The sequence below is a fragment of the Neofelis nebulosa genome, chromosome 1, assembly GCF_028018385.1.
Source record: "Neofelis nebulosa isolate mNeoNeb1 chromosome 1, mNeoNeb1.pri, whole genome shotgun sequence".
Taxonomy (NCBI): Eukaryota; Metazoa; Chordata; class Mammalia; order Carnivora; family Felidae; genus Neofelis; species Neofelis nebulosa.
Window position 1 is genome coordinate 96,690,134 of NC_080782.1, and position 23,108 is coordinate 96,713,241.

A 23,108-nucleotide genomic window follows, 5' to 3' on the forward strand; every position below is an offset into this window, starting at 1 on the left:
TATCCTAATTGGGCATCAGGGGATGTGTCCTGTATGTAGTTAGATATTTTGAATTGGAGCGAAGTCTCAAGAGTCATCAACAAGTGAGTCTAGTTAAAGCTCTAGGAGAGAATGACATCATCCAGAAAGAAAGTAGAATGCAAAGATAGGGGAAGACAGGGTCAAAAATTGTCATTTGAAGATTGTCACTTAAATTGAGGAAGATATAGGGAGAGACACTGAAAAGTGGTAGGAAATGAGCCAGCAGGAAATGTTAGCACAGAAGTCAAGAGAAGAGCATTTTCAGTTGGAGGCGATGATTTGGCAGTGTCAGAGGGGGGTTCCAGTAGGATGAAACTTAAGAGTACTTTAAACCTAACTGGAGTTCATTGGTAATTACAGGTGGACTGTTGGTGAAGAAAGGACAATGCGAAGTAGTTTCTAGAATTAAAGGAAGTAGAATTGGTGACTTTAAGGTATTCTTGAGATGGAAATGTTTGATAGTGAGAATAAGGTCACAAATACTTGTTTCTTTTCTATGAGGAGAATTAGAGTCAACATGATAATCTCTGGAGGATGTGAAGCTAAGAATATTTCTTTTATGTATGTGTGGGAGTGATTTGATTATGTTTTTAAATGTAAGGAAGGAGTCAGTAAAGGACAAAGAGAAGAATAGAAAGAATGGATCATTGATGGAGCATTGTGCAGGGGAAGGTAATGTAAGTGAGGAGGTTAGAGACAAATGAGCCACTTCTTCATCTGAGACAGGAGGGAAGGATAAAAATGAATTCAGATACAGGTAGGAGGAAGACCGAGGAAACTCATGCCAGTTTATTTCTATTTTCTCTGGATGGAAGAGTTGGGTCATTCACTGAGAGGAAGGACAGCTTGAAGAGAGAGGAGGCTTGAACACACATTTGGAACAGCTGTTAGGTAAAGTAAAAAAGAAGAGTCCAGTGGGAGTAGTAAGTAAAATTAAAGCTTATTCAGTATTTCAAGAGCATAATTGAAGTCAGAGCTCAGGATTATTTTCATGACACTAATTAGCATACCTCACAGTATTTTCTCTCAGCACTTGATAGCTTGGGCACGTAAGAATAGAGAATGATGGTTCAGTTGATGAGAAATTGGAAATTGGCAAGATAGTTATTGTGGAAGGTAAAGGAATCCCCCAAATTGGGATGATGCTAGTGAGAATATCATTAAGGTGATTGGCATTCTGGTTTTAGGCTGAGTATAGAGAGATTGCACCTCACAAAGTAGGATAATTGCAGAGGGCCAAAAGATACCAGGTCAAAGAGCAGGTTAGGTTGAGAGGATAGGAGGTTGTACAGCACCTATTACCTGTTGGAATCAACATTAGTAGTTGATAAGTTAGTGAAAAAAGTCAGTTTCGATGATGAAGTTTTTAAAAAATCCTTAAAAATTTGTAAAATAAAATTCAGTAATACTGTGTTTTATGTATTTGCCAATATTTTTATTTAAAGGTCAAGTGTTCTCTTTGAATATGAATCTTGATTGGAATTCCATGTTCTTTCTGACACAAACCATGTTCATTAATTGTCAGCAATTTCCTGTTTTCCTTTAAGTAGAGCTGACTCTTGTCACTTGCAAAGAAATCTGAGTATGATAGATTTGTATGTCATTTTTCTGATACTATATGGGTAGCATATAATGTATGTTATGTAATCGTTTATTATATACAGCGACTTCAATAGTGGATTTTATTTTCTAGTCATTTACCTTTTAGTCGTTTCAAAGCATGTAGTTTGATTTTCATCAAAAGAACCACTCTAGGTTTGCATTCAGATTTTATTAATTTGTATAATATGTAATTGAACTATATAATGATATGAATACAATTGGCATAAACATGTTTGGGACAGATACAGCTGATTCTTGGTTATCATTTAATGCAGCTGGTAGGTACAAGAATATGCAGAATAGAGATTAACCCAGTAGCACTGTGCATCAGTCCGTACACTTTACATAGGGAAGGAAGAACATGAGTTAATCTAGAGTCAGGGTACAAAGAGACTCTGTGGTTGTCAGAAAGTGGGATTTCAGAGATGGTGACCAGGTAAAGGGAATGCTTTGTGATCGTAGACATTTATCTTAACCTTATCTTCCTTTATATATCTTTTTGCCCTTCTGTGTCTCTTCCCTAGCATTTTTTCCGTATCCACAGCCATGGGAACTCAAAATCCTAAGGTTGTCCCTCAGTTTTTCCTGTCTGAGCCTCTGCCCAGAAAAGAGGATTCTCATCTTCATTTAAATACAAGCGACAGGAAATAGAATAAGTCTTCTTTGAATATTTGTCAAATGATTAAGAGAAGAGGCTCTGTTTTACTGAAGTAAGAAAGGATGAAACTGTAACAGGAATTTTAAGTTAGTCTTTATTGGAATTAAAGGGAAGATGTTAGTGGTATTTAGTCTAGTGGGGAAGGGCAGTGCCATCACACCCTTCCGGCCCACCCTCCTACTACAGCACAGACACCAGAGAGGAGGTTGGTGATACTACCCTAAGGCCTGGAGAGAGAGCCCAGGTCATTTGTTTTTCATGTTTTACGTTTTCGTATTTTATGTTTTACATTTTTCATTTCTCTTATCACCTTTGGTGTATGTATATACATACATACATATATCAAAGAAGGTATTGTGTGATAATTTTTTCCTTAAAATGGCCATATTAGCTTAAGAATGTCTTTCTGGGGGCACCTGGGTGTCTCAGTCAGTTTTAAGCATCTGACTTCAGCTCAGGTCATGATCTCACTTCGTGGATTCAAGCCCCACATTAGGCTCTGTGCTGACAGTGCAGAGCTTGCTTGGGATTCTCTCTTTCCCTCTCTCTCTGCCCCCTCCCCACTTCGCTCACTCTCTCTCTCTCAAAATAAATAAATAAACTAAAAAAAAAAAAAAGAAGAAATAACAGCACTTTAGAAACAAAAAATGGAATGTCTTTTTAAAGACAAATTACCCTTTTTTTCTTTGAAAAGTTTCTAGTCAAATAAATACATCTCCAAGTTTTTTTATTTTAATATTTGAATTAAAGATAGAAAATGTTGACTTTATGGAAGGTACACCTTTAGGGACACCTGAGTGGCCCAGTGGGTTGAGCACCTGACTATTGATTTTGTCTCAGGTCTAGATCTCACAGGCGTGAGATTGAACCTGCATTGGGCTCTGCACTGACAGCATGGATCCTGCTTGGAATTCTCTTTCTTTCTCTCTCTCTGCCCCTTCCCTGATTTCTCTCTCTCTCTCTTTTTCTCTCAAAATAAATAAACATTTTTAAAAATTACACAAAATTTAGATTAAAAAAGAACTAGATGTTTGGAATATGTTAAATAAAACAACTGTGCTATTTTCAGCATATATGAAATTCCTGGAAAGTTTCACAGAATACTTTTCACTACCTGTGGGGCAGTTAAAAGTCAAAGGAATCTCATTTTCCTTTTATGCTCCTATGCACTGTTGGAACTCTTTCTTAGGATTTTATGAATTTTTAACCTGCTTTAAAAAAAAAAAAAAACATGCTCTGGGCTTTTTGTTTTCACTTTAGATATAATGTCTAGGGTAACTAAATCTACCTTTCATTAAATATAGCTAATATTCAAGTTTTCTAATGAAAAGCTTGTTGAATTACGATACTGGAATTGTTGCAGCCTCGATCCCTTTCTTCCTCTCCTTCCTTCTTCCTTTTTCTCCTGCCTCTGAAATGGTTTTTCTACTTCAGTAACATCAGCTTTCCTAATCCCCCCAAGACCCATGCACCCAAACACTCATTTTCCCCCGAAGGCAGTGAGAACCAGAAATCAAACAACTGTCCCTCTTTCTTCGCTCTCTTTTAATCCTGATCTACTTTTGTCCCTCACACTCATATCAGTCAATTCTAGCAAATCTCTAGGTGAATCCTTAGTTGCTAATGCTGGTTATGCCCTTTCCGGTTAACAACGTTAACTTGTTTTGTTCTCATTTTCACTGAATCAACTTACTGTTTAGCTGATTGGACAGTCCACCTTGATTATTTTAGTTTGGTTTGGTCTTTCTTGGAGAGAAGTAGCTCTGATTAATTTCTTCTTGCTGCTTAAACTTTTTCTGGCTGATTCACGTGATCCATAATTGACCTAGAAGTAACCACCTTGGATATGGTTTTATGTTGTAACATTATACTGTAAACCTTATTCTTGGACTGACCATCAATTACTAGAAACAAAGAGGATTTAGGAGAATGAAATTAAAGGTCAATATGGAAATTCCATTAATAATTGAAAAATAGTTAAGTGATAAGGTGGAATCAAGAAAGTAGCCTTTTGACCTTTAATAAGCTTGTATAATTAATAGCACTATGGTATAATGAGTTAAAATATTTACATATGAAATAAAATACATACAATTTAAAACCAGAAGCCCACAAAAGAAAGTTACCCTCACCACAGTAATATTTTCTATATTCCTAACATTTCTCCATGTGCAATATTTTTAGGTAAAGTATATAAACTATCATAATCTAGATATTTCCTTATATTTACATATTTTTCTAATTCTAAGCATTTTCCTGTATTACACATATTTTCTTGTTGGTTGTTTTTTTTGTTTTGTTTTTGTTTTTAAAGTAAACTCTAGAGTAGAGATTCCAGTCCAGTAGAGATCAGGAGTCATATGCTCTAGGAACTAAACCAGGTCAGGTGCCTGTCTTGTTTTTATTTGAAGAAAACCTGTATTCTTTCAAGTTGGCAGATGGTGACCATACCCACCCACTCTCCTCTTGGACACTGATGTTTTCATTTTCTTCACTAGCATAGCCTAATATTTCAGTTGTAAACTTTCAGTGCCCAGAGATCCTAAGGGGTCCACAAAGGTGCACTTTAATGATCCCATGCTAAGATTGCCCCTGGTTAACAGGTTTGTCCAATGAGCCTTCATTCTGATCTCTACTAATACCAAATTTAGATAATCTTATGATGCAGTGACAATAATAAGTGTCAGTTTGAGCTGCATTTTAAAGTCCACTTGTTTTCCAGAAGAATAAATTAAGTTTGCCTTGATAGACAAATCTTAATTAAAAGTAGAAATAAGACAGAAAATTTTGTGAAGAAAAATAATTCCATTATGAGTAACAGGCAAGAAAAGCTGAAATAAACTCACTTTGTATATGTTACAGAGAGATTTCTGGCTGCTTTTGTAGATAACTCTGGAACTGAAAAGTAGGGCAGATAAAAAAAATTAAAACTTGATTTCTTTCTTCCCTTTGCCTTCCTATTTCCCCAAGTAAAATCACATTTTCTTCCATTTTTGTGCTATCTTCTTTTTCTTCAGTAATTCTTTGAATATCTTTTCTTCTAACCAATTAATTGCTTATATAAACCCAAAAGCTTTTCAATTCTTTGAAACTACATTTCTAAATTGTGTTATCTTTACATTTCTAAACTGTATTGTTTCAGATAGTTTTATGAGTTGCTTTGCTTTAAAAAATTATTTCTCCTTTAAATTTCCTTTTTTAAATCTTTGACTCATATTTCAATGGAAATATGGTTTGTAAGTAAACATACATCAGAGTCACTCTTAACTTGAAGATAATCTTGTGTATTTTAACAAAAGCATAACACTTTTATCCCCTACCTCCCTTTTTTTAAAGGAATCAGCAGGCGGGGATCTTCAGTCTCCTTTAACACCAGAAAGTATCAATGGAACAGATGATGAAAGAGCACCTGACGTGACACAGAACTCAGAACCAAGGGCTGAACCAACTCAGAATGCATTGCCATTTTCACATAGGTACAGATTCAATTCAACCATCATGATTAAGTAAAATGTGTAAATATGGAAACTTACTTGGTTTTAGATAAATCTTGCAAAGTTACTACCCTGAGTGAAAATTCCAGGTTAGTCTTTTTTTTTTTTTCCTTTTTTCCTTTTTCTGTTAACCTCAGAAAGGTTTTTATAATTTATAGTTTATGGATGGCTAGATGGACTGGAATGAACATTTCCTTTATGTAGAAAAAGGGCTACCTAGTTAATTGCAGCACAAATCACTTTTCAGTGAAACAATATCTTATTATAAATCTCTTCTACTCTTTTTTCTTTTTCTTTTCTTTTTTTCTTTTTTTAACCACAGCCGTAAAAGGCCTCTTTGTTAACCTGGTTTCCACTTTCTTCTGTGTTCTTGAGGGTTATACATTTTTTTAAAAAAACAGGCTTCCTACTCTGAAATTAAGCTTTACCATACTCTTAGAGGTGATCTCACCATAGGATTTCACAGAAGGAAACAAGTTATTGTCACTTCTATTAGTGTTAATGTCAGATTTAGATTTTGCATATCAACTAACAGAAGATAAATCTTCACATACTTCCGAATTTTAAAAGAATTTGGTACTTGAAAAAGATACAATGTATCTTAAATGTGTTCTAAACCAGTTACATTAATTATTTGCTATTCTGTGGTATTTTTAGGATGTAGGGAGGTCTGTGGAACTGTAGCCTTGCAAATGTAAACAAAAACCTATTAGTCACTGTCTTAAAATTAATTTTCATCCTTTGGAAACTTTTGACTAGGTAATTTTAAATAAAGTTGAGAGATGCACAACATAGGAAAACAATTTTCTTTTCAAGACCACTTCTTAAAAAATCAAATTCTTTAGCATATTCAGAAAAATTGTGAAGTGATATCATCCAAACTCTTCCATGAGAATTCTAATTTCTATTGAATTTGTTGACTGTTAGAGGCAGAATAGATTATACATATCAGAGACAAACATTGAGAGACCTCATGGTCAGATTGAGGAAGAAGAAATTAGTTACAGGTTTTTTTTAAGAATGTGTGAGGAAAACTATTTGACTTTGAGGTATTCTAATTTTGTTCCTAAAAATGCAGTAATTTTGCATAAAACAGTAGGCATATCTTAGAATTATCATGGAGATCATGCTTTAACTATTGCAGTGTAAGCATATTCTCTTTTCTGTTGTTACAAACATTACTGAACACATGAAAATTTTTGAGTTCCCTGAAGACTGCATTTTCACATTGATTTATAAAGTACACACTTCTTTTGAATATACAATTAGAATTAAAGAGCAATGTGATTAGTATGTAGATTTAAAAAAATGCCGAGGGAAGGAAAAATTTTATTCCTATTAAATTTAGCAGACCCATTTCAAAGACTTAAATGCACTGCATATAATTACAAACTTGATTTCTTTGGCTAACACTTAAATGAGCCATGTGCATTGAATACTGTAGCTTTTGGAAATAAGAGCTTTTATATTTAACATTTGTAAAAAACTGTTTCTGCATTATACCCCCCAAATTCTCAGAATGTTTGTTTTACTAATCCTTTGTACTTGAATTTACTAACTAGAATTAGTCATCTATTGATTTTCTCTGTTCCTGGGAGTCTAATAGGACTTACTTTGATTTGAAGATACAGCTTCTTTGGTAGAATCTATAGATTAGCCATGGAGATATTTTGAGTTCTGAAAAGAATTTAACAAGTCATTTTAAGCTTTTAATTATGTTAAAGGTATTAACACAATCTTATAGTTCTCCTGTTAGAGTATTTTAAATATTCTTTAGTTTATAAGATTTTTGAAGATTATTTTCTGAACTGGTTTGATTTCCACCTGAAATAGAAGACTGAATGTTTTATAGCCAATGTTAGAATCCCAAAATAACAGAAGAGACCTTAAAGATGGTATAAACCAAGATCTTCCAAACTGGTAGTTTGAAATCAATTTAGGTTATTCATGGCATTCTGAGAAATGAAACATAATAAAATAGGAAACATCAGAGTAAAATTCACGTTAAAAGTAGAAACTTTATTTTAGTCATATACAGATTCACGCGTGTGCTCTAGATCATGGTGTAAAATATCCAAGTTTGAAAATGTGTACCTTTGACACATGAGGAGACTAAATCACAGAGGTTAGGTGAGTTGTGCTAGGTCACATTGTTCAGTAGTAAAAACTTTAGTAGTAGTACAGATCACCTTTTGACCCCAGTAGGTACAGCCGGTTAATAGTGTATTTTAGCTCCATTCCCATAACATGCACATTGTTGTCAGGAAGTTAATAACTTCCTGTCCTAGGAGAACTCTGTAGACATAGGATCAGTGTTTCATGAATTAGAAACACAAAGAATATTAAAGTAATCTTCACTTAAATCTGAAACTTGTGTTTACACTTGAAACACTTTTTTTTTTTTTTCCGTGGCAAAGGAAGACAATTAAAGTCTATGGTTTTAAGGCTTATTTAGGCTATTTTGCCTTTTTTTCCTTATTTCAAGAGAAAAGAATGAACAAAAAATATTTTGCCAGCATTTCTCTGTTCTGCCATCTTATTGCTACATAAGGAGCAAAACACTCGAATGTCTATGTCTATGTGTTGTCCTTTGTAAAGGAAGGATATGGGGAACAGTGATCTAGTTAGTCAAGTTAATTCAGAGTTGATGGTGTAATAGCTCGTAGCAAGACAATTTGTGCTCTTAAAATTCAAACTGTATGCCTAAATCTCATGAATTAATTAACATACCAAAAGAAAGCCCTGATTTTCATTTGGTCCTGAAAATTTTAGTAATGTTGCTACAGTTGGCTCTTTACTCTCTGTAAGTTTTATGTACTTTTTAAAAAGTACTAGCTTTAAAGATATAAGCAAGATTTTTTTTGTTCCTCTTTAAACTTATACAATTTATACCTCTTTAAACTTATACAATGTATAATATATTATACAATATATATATGAAAGAATACTGTAATGAACTCCCATTAGTGCATCACCCAGCTTCAAGAATTATGAAAAAATGGCTAATCTCAATTCATTTCTATCCCTGCACACTCTTCCACTTTTGTATTATTTTTAAAACAAATCTCAGACATAATTTCATCCACAAATACTTTTTAAACTACTTTTTAGCTTTTTAAAAACTTATTTACGAGGGTAGTACAGTTTTTTATATTCTCTAATTCAGTGGAATTATCAGGTTACCTTGAATTATTTACTCTTTGATTTGTAATTATACTGCTGAACTAAATTTTGAAATGTATGGGCTGTTAAATACTCCTTAGTCAAGTGCTAAAGTACTGTTTTATGCCCTTGCCATAACCTATGCAAAAACATTCTCACTGAGTAAGTTTCAATAAATTAATAAATTTATAATGTATTTATTTAAACGCTTTTTTAAAGTTTAGGGTGTGTAAAAAAGGGAGTTTGTGAAGATGAAAATATTCACTAATTTCTTTGAGGAAATAGCATTACATTTTATCTAACTTGCTATATTTTCTTAAAATATTTTTTAACCTAAATGATAAAAATCATTTTGGGACTGAGCAGGTATACACTGACCAACTGAAGTGTTCAGGGCATCCTTTGAGACGTTAGTCTTGGATTAGCTATATACTAAATGAAGAGCTATATGCTAATAGACCAGCATATACAATTGGGTGAAGGTTTTGTTTTCTCCTTCCAGGGAGTTATTGTTTCTTCATAACATTGACTGTATAGAATTCTGAAATTACTTGTTAGCACTTAAGAAGAAGAAAATATAGGATTTGTTTTTTTAAGATTTAAAGCTGTTTAAAATTCTCTTGGAAATAGTTAATTTTATTAGTGTCCTCGTGTTACAACGTAATACTGAAAACTAAAACTTTTTATTTTGTTCATTGTAAATTTATGCTCCCAAATATACAGGAATATGTTGATAAATAAGTGCTGTTACCATATTTCTGAGAGTCCAGAACAGACATACACATGCATTAGTAGTTCGTGAAACTATTTTCGTAGTGACGAATTTTAATAACGTTTTGGTTATCTTAATGGAAAAAAGATTCTTTTAAGCACTGATTATATTTACATTCTTTTAATGTTTCAATAATATATTCTTATGGTGCTGCCAGAACTTCTACATTTTGGGGGTACTGCATGTATCTTCTGTTAAAGAGATTTTTCTGCCACTTTGTGTGTTTCCAACAGATACTCATTAAAGGATGTATGCAGAAATATCACTCTTTAGTACATTGATTTTGCTTTAAATCAGTATAACTATAATTTTACTCAAATTTATGGAATCTGGGTGGGTCCATTTCATTCCTATTTAATAGATTAATTCATCCATTATCAGAGTTTCAGAAAGCTACTATTTTAAAACTGATGAGGGATTTTTGTACAGTTTCAAAAACTAAATTTCATTGGAAATGTTACACACAGTTTTACTTATATCTTAGAATTGTTAAGAAGTGCTTTATCTTGAATCAAATACAGTTTGTACTTACTTGAAAGATGATAGAAACAAGAAAAAAGTTTTGAGTTCTGGGGTTCTATACTCTCCACAGCTGTGCCTTCTGTCTCCCCCTTTTATGGATAGTAGGCAAAATTTACAAGATTTTAGTTGGGAACTAAAATAGATGTAATTTCTGTGGCTGACTCTTGTTTGGATAAGATTTTGTGTGTATGGGGCGCCTGGGTAGTTCAGTCGGTTAAGCATCTATATGACTTCAGCTCAGGTCATGATCTCGCAGTTCCATGAGTTCGAGCCCCGCGTCGGGCTCTGTGCTGACAGCTCAGAGCCTGGAGCCTGCTTCAGATTCTGTCTCCCACTCTCTCTGCCCTTCCCCTGCTCATGCTCTGTCTCTGTCTCAAAAATAAATAAAAATATTAAAAAAAATTTTTTTTTAAGATTTTGTGTGTAAAACTGGGACTTGAGTTCACAAGAAGTGCTTTATCATGAATATAATTATAGGTGAAAATTTAAGTTGTAGGATTTCCCTTATAGTAACAGTTAAAAATGACATAATTATTGTTATTTTTCCACCATGGAACCTCAAAATTTAGAGTAGGTTTTTAAAAAATTAAGACAGATTATGAAAGATTGTAATTTAACAATTTAGAAATGTCAGAATTTCCTTTACCTTGATTGTGAACAGGTAGCATTTTATGAGGTGCTATAGTAATTCAGTAATAGATACAATTTACATTCTCTGGGAAGTGAGAAACAATGTATGTATTTTTGAATAACAGGCAATAAAAAAAATAGAGTTTAGTGACCCGAAGTGTTTACTTTATTAGCTTTCTAAATAAGTATACTTAAATTTTTACTTTGCGTTTTTCAAGAACTAATCCTTATTCTCTTCTAACGTCTTCTAAAATATTTTGAAGAAAATGTGGAAATTTGCTGAAGCATTTTTTCAGGTATTAACACTTAATACAGGTTATTTGTAAGAAGAAAAATACTATTCATATGAGACAAAGACATTACTAATTCACCTCCATCAGGAATTAGTCCCTTCTCCTTCTTCCCCCTACCAGTATCATTAATGGGAAAGAATGTTTACCAGTCCATTCCAGTGATTGTGAGCTTCTATTTTCAAAATTACTAGCTGGAGTTAGAGGTGTGGTTATTCACAATGGGACAGATTGATCCTAGATTAACTATGATCTCTTCCCTGTGGAGGGCTTTTAAATTTCCTCTTATTGTTTCATTTCTGTTTTTAAAAGACCATAGTGGAGATTCTGTTGGAAGGGAGGTATGTGATATGGATAGTTCTGTTCTAGGACTTAGAGGAAAATGTTCTTTGAATTTGGCTTCCCATTTTCCCTCTTATTAGAGAAGTAAGGGACAAGATCAAGATGTGTACAGAGGCAGAGGTCAAACAGGCTATGTAAATGTGTGACACTTGTGGTGTGGAAGAAATGGTGAGGTCTGTAGTAAAGTGAAGTGTGCAAGGTTCATCTGAAGGTAATAAAGTTTTTAAAAAATAAGGTCACACAGAGGGGTGGGGACTAGATGACCCATCCGGTTTCTAGTCTACACTTTCCAGAGGAAACTTTGATTTACGAATGGTTTAACTCATGGGAAGAATTTTAAGCAATTTCTAGCTAGTAATATTTGTTGTTGTAATAACTTATAAACTCTTGGTGGAGGTATTTGGGAGGATATATGTGCAGATGAATCCTGGGTATGTCCTCTTTGGTGACATATTACTCTGACAGGTGTTCGTTCACAAACAAAAATCACACAGTTTCAGTGGCATGGTATATATATATAGACCACTCCATGGTCATCAGATGAGGCTTCCTCAGCCTCATCATCCTGTGCTTCTGTTCCTGTTGCCCCAAATTGCTTGCAGTTCTCCATATAGCAGCAACCATGCTGTTTCTCATCTGCAAGTCTTTGCTTCCTTGTTTTGGGAATGTCCTTCCTTCTCTTTGCAATGGCCTTGTACCCACAGTCCATACTGCCTGCCACCCACCTCTGCCTTTAATTCAGCCACCGACTGTTTGACCCCTACATATCCTTAAAGCTTCAGTACCACTGCCTCCAGTAAACCTTACTCTGGTGCCCTCATGTTGAATTACATGTCCTCCTCTATTAAATCTCTATTACCTCCTAACTTAATATGTGGAGGTTAACATGAAATTATCATTTTCTCCTGCGGCAGGGATTGTGTTTTATCCATTTGTATTCCTGGTGTTTAGCATGGTAGACAGTCAGTAAATATGAATGCAACAGTTTCCCTTACAAAAATTGAGTACATGCATTGAATACCCTTGGTAGGGCTTCAGTCAACTGAAGTTACACCTACAGGTTCAGAAAACTTTGAAACTAAAATATAAAACTAGCTATATTCTTTGAAATTCAGTCAGTCTTAACAAATTTAAGTCTTGAGTTTAACTGACTTAGTCTAATTTTCTTCGAAATCTCCTAGTTTGTATAAAGAAATTTTAAAAATAGTGTGTTAATAAACAATGTTCTTAAGTACCTGAATAACGTGAAAGATGCTAAAATGCTTTATTGTAACAGAATAATTTTTTTATCCTTTTGATAATAATTTTTCTTTTTATCTAAAAAGCACCGCAGAATGTTTCAGTGATGTATTTTTTTTTGTAAAATTAGGCAATACTTATATTCTTTGTTTTTAAAACCAGTTGTGACCAAAATGTGTTTTTTAAAAATTTCATCTCTTACAAAGGTCAACACAAGCACTTATTATTTGACACAAAGAAGTGAATTTCAGGACTATTGATTTTTTTTTTAAATTAAGAATTGTACTATGTACATTTCACAGAAGTAAAGATTGAGAGAATACATTTCATATGGCAATAAGCTCACAGTACACTGAAAAGTATTGTAGGTAGTCATGCCCTAGGGACTAACCTTCCTTATAGGGTATATAAAATGTATATATGACTAACCAGTTAAATAAATGTACATTTTTATTTTCCATCATTTTGCCATTTTCCTCTGACAATTTAACTTGGCCGTGTATCCAGTGGAAACAGGAGAGTTAATTTTTATGACTGGACTAAACCGAAGTCTAAACGTCGATATTAGAACTTTGGAGATGGAGTGCTGGGTGGCTCAGTCGGTCAAGCGTCCGGCTTTGGCTCAGGTCATGATCTCGCAGTTTGTAAGTTTGAGCCCAACGTCAGGCTCTGTGCTGACAGCTCAGAGCCTGGAGCCTGCTTTGGATTCTGTGTCTCCTTCTCTCTCTGCCCCTCTCCTCCTTGCGCTCTCTCTCTCTCAAAAATAAACAAACAAATAGAACTTTGGAGATAGAAGGAACTTTATATTACATAGTCTACCCACGTCATTTTACAGAAGTGGAAGCGAGTCCAGGGAAGGGGTATGCAGCATCAGTGTTTGCTAATGGCTAGATTAGAACAGAGAGGTCTCCAAAGACATTGATCATTAGGGTCCATCCTGGTTGAGGCAGCACTCCTGCTGCTAAACTCCAAGAGGGTTTGTTTTCTGTGTCACATTTCAAGATACTTTTCATCTGGATATTTGTCATTGTTCAACCCATATTTACCATTACTTGTTAAATTCATCTACTAGATTCTTAGCTTGTGGAGTAAGTCTTACTGGCTTGCATTTCTTGGTGTCTCATATAGTTTCAAGCCATTTAGATATGTAATAGATAAATTAGTGAATTTGTTGTGCAAATAAATGTGTGTTTTTACCATTACTGAGATGACAGAGAAGTTGGTACATCTTGATCATTACCAAGAAAAATACACCATATACTAGACAGGGCCGACAAAGATATTAATATAAAGAATAATTAGTTTAACCTTTTAAATTCTAACAGGATCCACTTAGCTATTAATATTACCATCAGTAATTTTAGTAACTACTTTATTGAGGTATAATTCACACACTTAGCCATTTACCTATATAAAGTGTACAATTCAGGAGGTATTTAGTATATGTTGTAGAGTTGTGCAGCCACAGTCAATTTTAAAACATTTTCATCATCTCCCCAAAAGCCCTGTACCCATTAGCAGTTACTTTCTTTTTCCCTTTCACGCACTCTCCCTCCTTCCCCCAACCCAAGGCAATCACTGATTTTCTGTCTCTGTAGATTTGCCCATTCTAGATAGTCTGTATCAATAGAATTATATATCTGGTCTTTTGTGACTGAAATCTTTACTGAGAATGAGTTTTTCAAGGTTCATCCGCATTGTAGAATGTATCAATATTTCATTTCCTTTTATTGCTGGATGATACTCCATTGTGCGGATATACTAGACTTTATTAATCCACTCATTAGTTGGTAGACATTTGTGTTGTTTTCACTTTTTGAACGTTACACCATTGTTATGAATAATGCTCCTGTGAATATTTGTGTACAGGTTTTTGTGTGGCTATATGTTTTCAGTTCTCCACATATACTGTACAACTAGAATTGTTGGGTCATATGGTAATTTGCTGTTTAACCTTTAGAGGAGCTGCCAAACTGTTTTTGCAAAAGCAGCTGCGCCATTTACACCAGCAGTGTATAAGGGTTCCAGTTTCTTTACATTATCAGAAACACTTGGTATTAGATGTCTTTTTGATTATAGCTATCCTAGTAGGTGTTAAACGCTATCTCATTATGGTTTCGAATTGTACATATTTCCCTGATAGCTAATATTATTGGGTATCTTTTCGTGTGCTTGTTGTCCACTTGTATATCTTCTTTGGAGAAATGGCTACTCAGATCCTTTGTCCATTTTCAGTTGGGTTGTTTGGTCTATCTTTGTTGTTGGGTTGTAATTCTTTATATATTCCGGATATAGAAACCCCTGATCAGATAATGATTTGCAGATATTCCCTCCAATTCTGTAGGTTGCCTTTTTCCCTTCTTTTTTTTTTTTTTTAATTTTTTTAAAAATTTATTTATTTTTGAAAGAGCATGAAAGGGAGGGGCAGAAAGAGAGGGAGACGCAGAATCTGAAGCAGGCTCCAGGCTCTGAGCTGTCAGCACAGAGCCTGCTGTGGGGCTCAGACCCACAAACTATGAGATCATGACTTGAGCCGAAGTCGGATGTTTAACCAACTGAGCCACCCAGGTGCCCCTGTCTTTTCCCCTTCTTGATTGTGTCCTTTGCAACACAAAAGCTTTACATTTTAATTTAGTCTAATTTACCTACTTTGTTCCATTTCTTACACTTTCGTGTCACATCTAAGAAACCGTGGTGTAATTCAAGGTAATGAAGGTTTACACGTGTTTTTTTCTGAGCATTTTACGGTCTGAATTCTTACATTTAGGCTAATTTTTGAGTTATTTTTTTCTGTACATTGTGAGATAGAGGCTCCACTTCATTCTTTTGCCTGTGGATATCCACTTGTCCTGGCACTATTTGTTGAACAGATCATTCTTGTCTTATTGAATTGTCTTGGCATCCTTGTCAAAAATCAGTTGACTGTACATTTGAGGGTTTATTTTTGAACTCTGAATTCTAACACACTGATCTATCTATTTAGGTTTATTCTTCCTTTTCAAGATTGCTTCAACTATTCTGAGACCCTAGAATTTCTGCATAAGTGTTCGGATCAGCCTGTGAGTTTCTGTAAAGAGGCCCATTGGAATTTTGATAGGAATTGCCTTGAATCTGTAGAACAATTTCATGGGTCATCTTAATGTGAAGTCTATCAGTCAGTGAACCTGGGATGTTTTCCTATTTATTTACCTCTGCAATTTCTTTCAATAGTGTTGTTTAGTTTTCAGAATGTAATTTTTACGTTTCTTTTGTTAGATGTATTCCTAAATATTGTTTTTTTGATGCTGTTATTGAAATTATTTTCTTAATTTCACTTTCTAATTGTTCATTCCTAGTATATAGAAATAAGATGGTTTTTATACAGTGATCTTGTGTCCCATAAACTTGTGAAACACATAATTTTAATAGTTTCTAGTAACTTCCTTAGGATGTTTATATACAAAATCATGTCATCTGCAGATAGAGATAATAACATTTCTTCCTTTCCCATCTAGATTTTATTTCATATTCTTGACTAGTTGCCCTGTCTAGAACCTCCAGTATATGCTGAATAGAAGGGACAAGAGTGGACATCCTTGTCTTGTTCATTATGTTAGGGGGGGAATCTTTAAGTTTTTTATCATTAAGTATGACAGTATCTACAGATTTTTCATAGATGCTCTTTATATTCCTAGTTTTTTGACGTTTTTTTCCATTGATACTCTAGTTGGTTAGTGATTTCCTCCCCTTAGTTGGTAGCTTTAGAAATCTGTGCTTTGACAAATACAGCAATATGCTTTCCTTGTGTTTATCTCTTAAACGGTAATTGATAGTTCCTTTAACCGATAAAAGAACTTAATGGAGAGGAAGAATTCCTTTATAAAACTGTTAATATTTTTTATTTTATTTTTTTAAGTTTCTTTATTTTGAGATTGAGAGTGAAAGAGAGAGTGCGTGCCTGAGTTGGGGAGGGGCAGAGAGAGATGGAGAGAGAGAGAATCCCAAGCAGCCCCACACTGCCAGTGCCGCTGGAGCCCAGTGTGGGGCTGAAACTCACGAACCTCGAGATCATAAGCTGAGCTGAAATCAAGAGCTTAACTAACTGAGCCACCCAGGTTCCCCTATCGATATTTTTTAAAAGGACATCACTAGGCTTTAGTTTTTCTATCTAAAATTATGAAACCTTCCAGTTTTCTAGCTTTTTATCTTTCCAAAGTATGTGGAGCAGCTTTTATGAATGGTGGTAGTAGGGGAACATTTACTTCCTTATCTGATTTTTGAGTGACTTTTTTCTTCATTGATTTTTTATATTAAAATAATTAGTAAAGGGGCACCTGGGTGGCTCAGTCGGTTAAGCGTCCGACTTCAACTCAGGTCGTGATCTCGTGGTCCGTGAGTTCGAGCCCCACATCAGGCTCTGGGCTGACAGCTCAGAGCCTGGAGCCTGCTTCAGATTCTGTGTCTCCCTCTCTCTCTGCCCCTCCCCCGTTCATGCTCTGTCTCTCTCTGTCTCAAAAATAAATAAACGTTAAAAAAAAATAATAAAAATAAATAAAATAATTAGTAAAAATATGCCCTATTCATTTATTTTTGTTTCATTGATTCTTTTATTTTTCTTTTCAAATTTTTATTTAAATTCCAGTTAGTTAACATACAGTGCAATATTGGTTTCAGAAATAGAATTCACTGATTCATCACTTACATACAACACCCAGTGCTCATCATACCAAGTGCCCTCCTTAATACCTATCACCCATCTTGCCCATGCCCCACACTCCTCCCTCCATCAACCCTCAGTTCTCTATCTTTAAGATTCTCTTATGGTTTGTTTTCCACTCTCTTTTTTTTTTTTTTCCCCTTCCCATATGTTCATCTGTTTTGTTTCTTAAATTCCACATGAATGAATGAAATAATTTGGTGTTTGTCATTCTCTGACAGACTTATTTCATTTAGCATTATATACTCTGTCTCCATCCACATTGTTGCAAATGGCAAGCTTTCATTCTCTTTGATGGCTGAGTAATAGTCCATTGTACATGTATACCATATCTTCTGTACCCATTCATCAATCAATGGACATTTGGGCTCTCTCCATAGTTTGGCTATTGTTGATAATGCTTCTATAAACATCAGGGTGCGTGTACCCGTTAGATTCTGTACTTTTGTATCCTTTGGGTAAATATCTAGTAGTTCTATTTTTAACTTTTTGAGGAACCTCCATACTGTTTTCCAGAGTGGCTGTACCAGTCTGCATTCCCACCAACAGTGCAAGAAGGTTCCCCTGTCTCCACATCCTCGCCAACACTTGTTATTTCTTGTGTTGTTAATTTTAACCATTCTGTCCGGTGTGAAGTGGTATCTCATTGTGGTTTTGATTTGCATTTCACTGATGATTAGGTATGTTGAGCATCTTTTCTTTTAGCCATCTGGACATCTTTGGAAAAATATCTATTGGGGCACTTGGGTGGCTCAGTTGATTAAGCGTCTGACTCTTGACTTCGCCTCAGGTCATGATCTCATGGTTCATGAGATTGAGCCTTGCACTGGGCTTTGTGCTGACAGCATGGAGCCTGCTTGGGATCCTCTCTCTTCCTCTCTCTCCCTTTCTCTCTGTCCCTCCCCCACTTGTGTGCATGTTCTGTTTCTCAAAATAAATAAATAAACAATATCTTTAAAGAAAAGTGTCGGGTGCCTGGGTGGCTCAGTTGGTAAGCTTCCAACTTCAGCTCAGGTCAGGACCTCACGGTTCATGGGTTCGAGCCCTGCATCAGGCTCTGTGCTGACAGCTCAGAGCCTGGAGCCTGCTTCAGATTCTGTGTCTCCCTCTCTCTCTCCTCCTCCCCCACTCACACTCTGTCTCTCAAAAATAAATAAACATTAAAAAAATTTTTTACAAAAGAAAAGTGTTGGAGCACCTGGGTGGCTCAGTTGGTTGAGCGTTCAACTTCAGCTCAGGTCATGATCTTATGGTTCGCAAGTTTGAGCCCCACGTCAGGCTCTGTGCTGACAGCTCAGAGCCTGGAGCCTGCTTCAGATTCTGTGTCTCCCTCTCTTTCTGCCCTTTTCCCACTCATGCTGTGTCTCTCTCTCTCTCAAAAATAAATAAACATTAAAAAAAAAACTAGAAGAAGAAGAAAAATGTCTGTTCATGTCTTCTCATTTTTTTTAACTGGATGATTTGTTTTTTGGGTGTTGAGTTTGATAAGTTCTTTATAGAGTTTGGATATTAACCCTTTATCAGATATGTCATTTGCAGATACCTTCTCCCATTCTGCATGTTGCCTTTCAGTTTTGTTGATTGTTTCCTTCGCCATGCAGAAGATTTTTATCTTGATGAAGTCTCAATAATTCGTCTTGGCTTTTGTTTCCCTTTTCTATGGCGAGGTGTCTGATAAGAAGTTGCTCCGGCTAAGGTCGAAGAGGTTTCTACTTGTGTTCTCCTCTAGGATTTTGATGGTTTCCTGTCTCAAATTTAGGTCTTTACCCACTTTGAACTTATTTTTGTGTATGGTGTAAGAAAGTGGCCCAGTTTCATTCTCCTGCATGTTGTCCAGTTTTCCCAACACCATTTGTTGAAGAGACTGCCTTTTTTCCATTGAATATTCTTTCCTGCTTTGTCAAAGATGAGTTGACCATATAGTTGTGAGTCCATTTATGGGTTTTCTATTCTGTTCCATTGATCTGTGTGTCTGTTTTTGTGGCAGTACCATACTGTCTTGATGATTAAAGCTTTGTAATATACCTTGAAGTCCACAATCATGATGCCTCCAGATTTGCTTTTCTTTTTCAGGATTATTTTGGACTTTCGGGATTTTTTGTGGTTCCATACAAATTTTAGGAATGTTTGTTCCAGCTCTGTGCAAAATGCTAGTGGTATTTTAATAGGGATTGCATTAAATGTGTCGATTGCTTTGGGTAGCATAGATATTTTAACAATGCTTATTCTTCCAACCCATGAGCATGGAATGTTTTTCCCTCTCTTTGTGTCCTCTTCAGTTTCTTTCATAAATGTTCTGTAGTTTTCAGAGTTGAGATCTTTTACCTCTTTGGTTAGGTTTATTCCTAGGTATCGAATGGCTTTTGGTGCAATTGTAAATGGATCAATTCCTTGATTCTTTCTCTGCTGCTTCATTGTTGGTGTTTAGAAATGCAGCAAATTTCTGTACATTGATTTTATTTCCTTTGATTTTGCTGAATTCATGTATTAATTAGTTCTAATAATTCTTTGGTGGAGTCTTTCAGGTTTTCTACATAGAGTATCTTGTCTGCAAATAGTGAAAGTTTGACTTCCTCCTTGTAGATTTTATTTCTTTTTGTTATTTGATTACTGAGGCTAAGACTTCCACTACTATATTAAATAGTAATGGTGAGAGAGGACATCACTGTCTGTAGGGGGAAAGCTTTCTGTTTTCCTCCATTGAGGGTGCTATTAGCTGTGAGTTTTTTGTATATGGCCTTCCTGATGTTGAGGTATGTTCCTTCTATCCCTACTTTGTTGAGGGTTTTTATTAAGAATGGATGCTTTGTTTTGTCAAATGCTTTTTCTGCGTCATCTGAGAGGATCATATGGTTCTTATCCTTCTATTATTAATGTGGTGTATCACGTTGATTGATTTGTGAATATTGAACCAGCCCTGCAACCCAGGAATAAACCCCATTTGATCATGGTGAATAATTCTTTTAATGTACCGTTGGATTCAGTTTGCTAGTATCTTCTTCAGAATTTTTGTGTCCATGTTCATTGGGGATATTGTCCTGTAATTCTTTTTAGTGGGTTCTTTGGTTTTGGAATCAAGGTAATGTTGGCCTTGTAGAAGAGGTTTAGAATTTTTCCTTTCATTTCCATTTTTTTGAAACAATTTGAAAAGAATAGGTATTAACTCTTCTTTAAATGTCTGATAAAATTCCCCTGCAAAGCCATGTGGCCCTGGACTTTTGTTTGTTGGGAGATTTTTGATTACTGATTCAGTTTTTTAGCTGGTTATGGGTTTGTTGAAATCTATTTCTTCTGTTTCAGTTTGGTAGTTTGTATGTTTTTAGGAATTTGTCCATTTCTTCAAGATTGCCTACTTTGTTGACATATAATTTTTCATAATATTCTCTTATAATTGTATTTCTGTGATGTTGATTGTGATCTCTTCTCTTTCATTCATGATTTTATCTGTTTGGGTCCTTTCTCTTTTCTTTTTGATAAGTCTGGCTAGAGGTTTATTAATTATTAATTGTTTCTAAGAACCAGCTCTTAGTTTCATTGATGTGTTCTACTGTTTTTTGTTTATTCATTTATTTCTATATCACTTATTTTTGTGCTAGTCTTTATTATTTCCATTCTTTTGCTGGCTTTAGGCTTTTTTTTTTTAATTTTTTTTCTTTTAACATTTATTTTTGAGACAGAGAGAGACAGAGCATGAACAGGGGAGGGTCAGAGAGAGAGGGAGACACAGAATCTGAAACAGGCTCCAGGCTCTGAGCTGTCAGCACAGAGCCCGACGCGGGGCTCGAACTCACGGACCACAAGATCATGACCTGAGCCGAAGTCGGATGCCCAACCGACTGAGCCACCCAGGCGCCCCGCTGGCTTTAGGCTTTTATTGCTGTTCCTCTTCTCGCTCCTTTAGGTGTGAGGTTAGGTGGTATATTTATTATTTCCCTTCTTCTGATGGTTTTAGGCTTTATTTCCTGTTCCTTTTCAAGTTTTTAGGGTTGTGGTTTGAAAATAATGTGTGGTATGGTCTCAGTCTTTTTGTACTTGTCGAGGGCTGATTTGTGACCCAGTATGTGATCTGTTCTGGAAAATGTTTCAAGTGCATTCAAAAAGAATGTGTATTCTGCTGGTTTAGGATGAAATGTTCTGAATATGCTGTGAAGTCCGTCCCACCCCATGTGTCTTCAAAGCCATTGTTTCCTTGTTGATTTTCTGCTTCACTGATGTGTCCATTGTTGTAAGTGGGGAGTTAAAGTCCCCTGCTACTATTGTATTATCAATGAGTTTCTTTATGTTTGTGATTAATTGATTTAAATATTTGGGTGCTGCCACATTGGGGACATAAATATTTACAATTGGTAGGTCTTCTGCATGGATAGACCCCTTAATTATGATGTAATGCCCTTCGACATCTCTTATTACAGTCTTTGTTTTAAAATCTAGTTTGTCTATAGCTACTCCAGCTTTTTTTTGACATGCATTAGCATGCTACATGGTTCTCCATCCCTTCACTTTCAACCTGCTGGTGTCTTTAGGTCTAAAATGAGTTATAGGCAGCATGTAGATGGATCTTGGGTTTTTTTGTTTTTTTTTTTTTTTTTATCCATTATGATACCCTATGTCTTTTGATTGGCGCTTTTAATCCATTTATATTCAGAGTGATTGTTGATAGATATGAATTTAGTGCCTTTGTGTTACCTGTAAAGCTGGCATTTCTGGTGATGTTCTCTGTTCCTCTCTAGTCTTTGTTGGTTTTGGTCTTTTTTTCCCCCTACTCAGTCCCCTTTAGTATTTCTTGCAGGGCTGGTTTAGTGGTAACAAACTCATTTAGTTTTTGTCTGGAAAACTCTTTATCTCTTCCTCTATTCTGAATGACAGCCTTGCTGAATAAAGTATTCTTGGCTACATTTTTTCCCATTCAGCACGTTGAATATATCCTGCTATTCCCTTCTGGCCTGCCAAATTTCTGTGGACAAATCTGCGTCAAATCTGATCTCTCTTCCCTTGTAGGTTAAAGACTTTTTTTTCTTGGTTGCTTTTAGGATTCTTTCCTTTGTATTTTGTGAATTTGACTAGATGTTTAGGTGATGGCCAGTTTTTTGTTTTTTTGTTTTTTTTTTAATTAAATGGAAGTTCTCTCTACTCCTTGGATTTCAGTGTATGTGTCCTTTCCCGGAATAGGGAAGTTTTTAGCCACAATTTGCTCAAATAAGCCTTCTGCTCCTTTTTCTCTTCATCTTTTGGGACTCCTGTGATATGAATATTATGTTTTAAGAAGTTGCTGAATTCCCTAAGTCTACCTTTGTGATCTAATACCTTTGTTTCCCTCTTCTTTTCAGCTTCATTATTTTTGTATTTTTTTTCTTCTCTATCACTGATTTGTTCCTCTGCTTTATCCATCCTCATTGTTATGAGGGTTTGCATCTCAGTTTTCACATTTTTAATTTCAGCCTGACTAGATTTTCATTCTTGTACCTCTGCCCGAAGTGATTCTTTGGTGGCTTCTGTGTTTTTTTCAAGCCCAGCTTTAATTCTAGTTCAGACATCTTACTTATACCTATATTGATTAAATCCCTGGCCGTAATTTCTACTTTCTGTTCTTTTTTTCTTTTTTTTAAGGTTTATTCTTTGTTTGTGAGAGAGAGAGAGAGAGAGAGCGCGTACTGGAAAGCAAGCAGGGGAGGGTCAGAGG

General features: G+C 35.3%; 1 protein-coding gene across 4 annotated transcripts in view; it reads left to right on the plus strand.

Moving 5' to 3' along the window:
* Positions 1 to 23,108, plus strand: part of HOMER1 (homer scaffold protein 1) — a 145,715-nt gene that overhangs the window by 67,526 nt on the left and 55,081 nt on the right. For 3 of the 4 annotated variants that reach the window (XM_058728769.1, XM_058728739.1, XM_058728750.1), the window contains one exon: positions 5,618 to 5,757. The exons of the other annotated variant lie outside the window; for it this stretch is intronic. In XM_058728769.1, the coding sequence (XP_058584752.1) occupies positions 5,618 to 5,757 (140 nt within the window). The remainder of the gene's footprint in view (positions 1 to 5,617; positions 5,758 to 23,108) is intronic. 4 annotated transcript variants of the gene reach the window in all.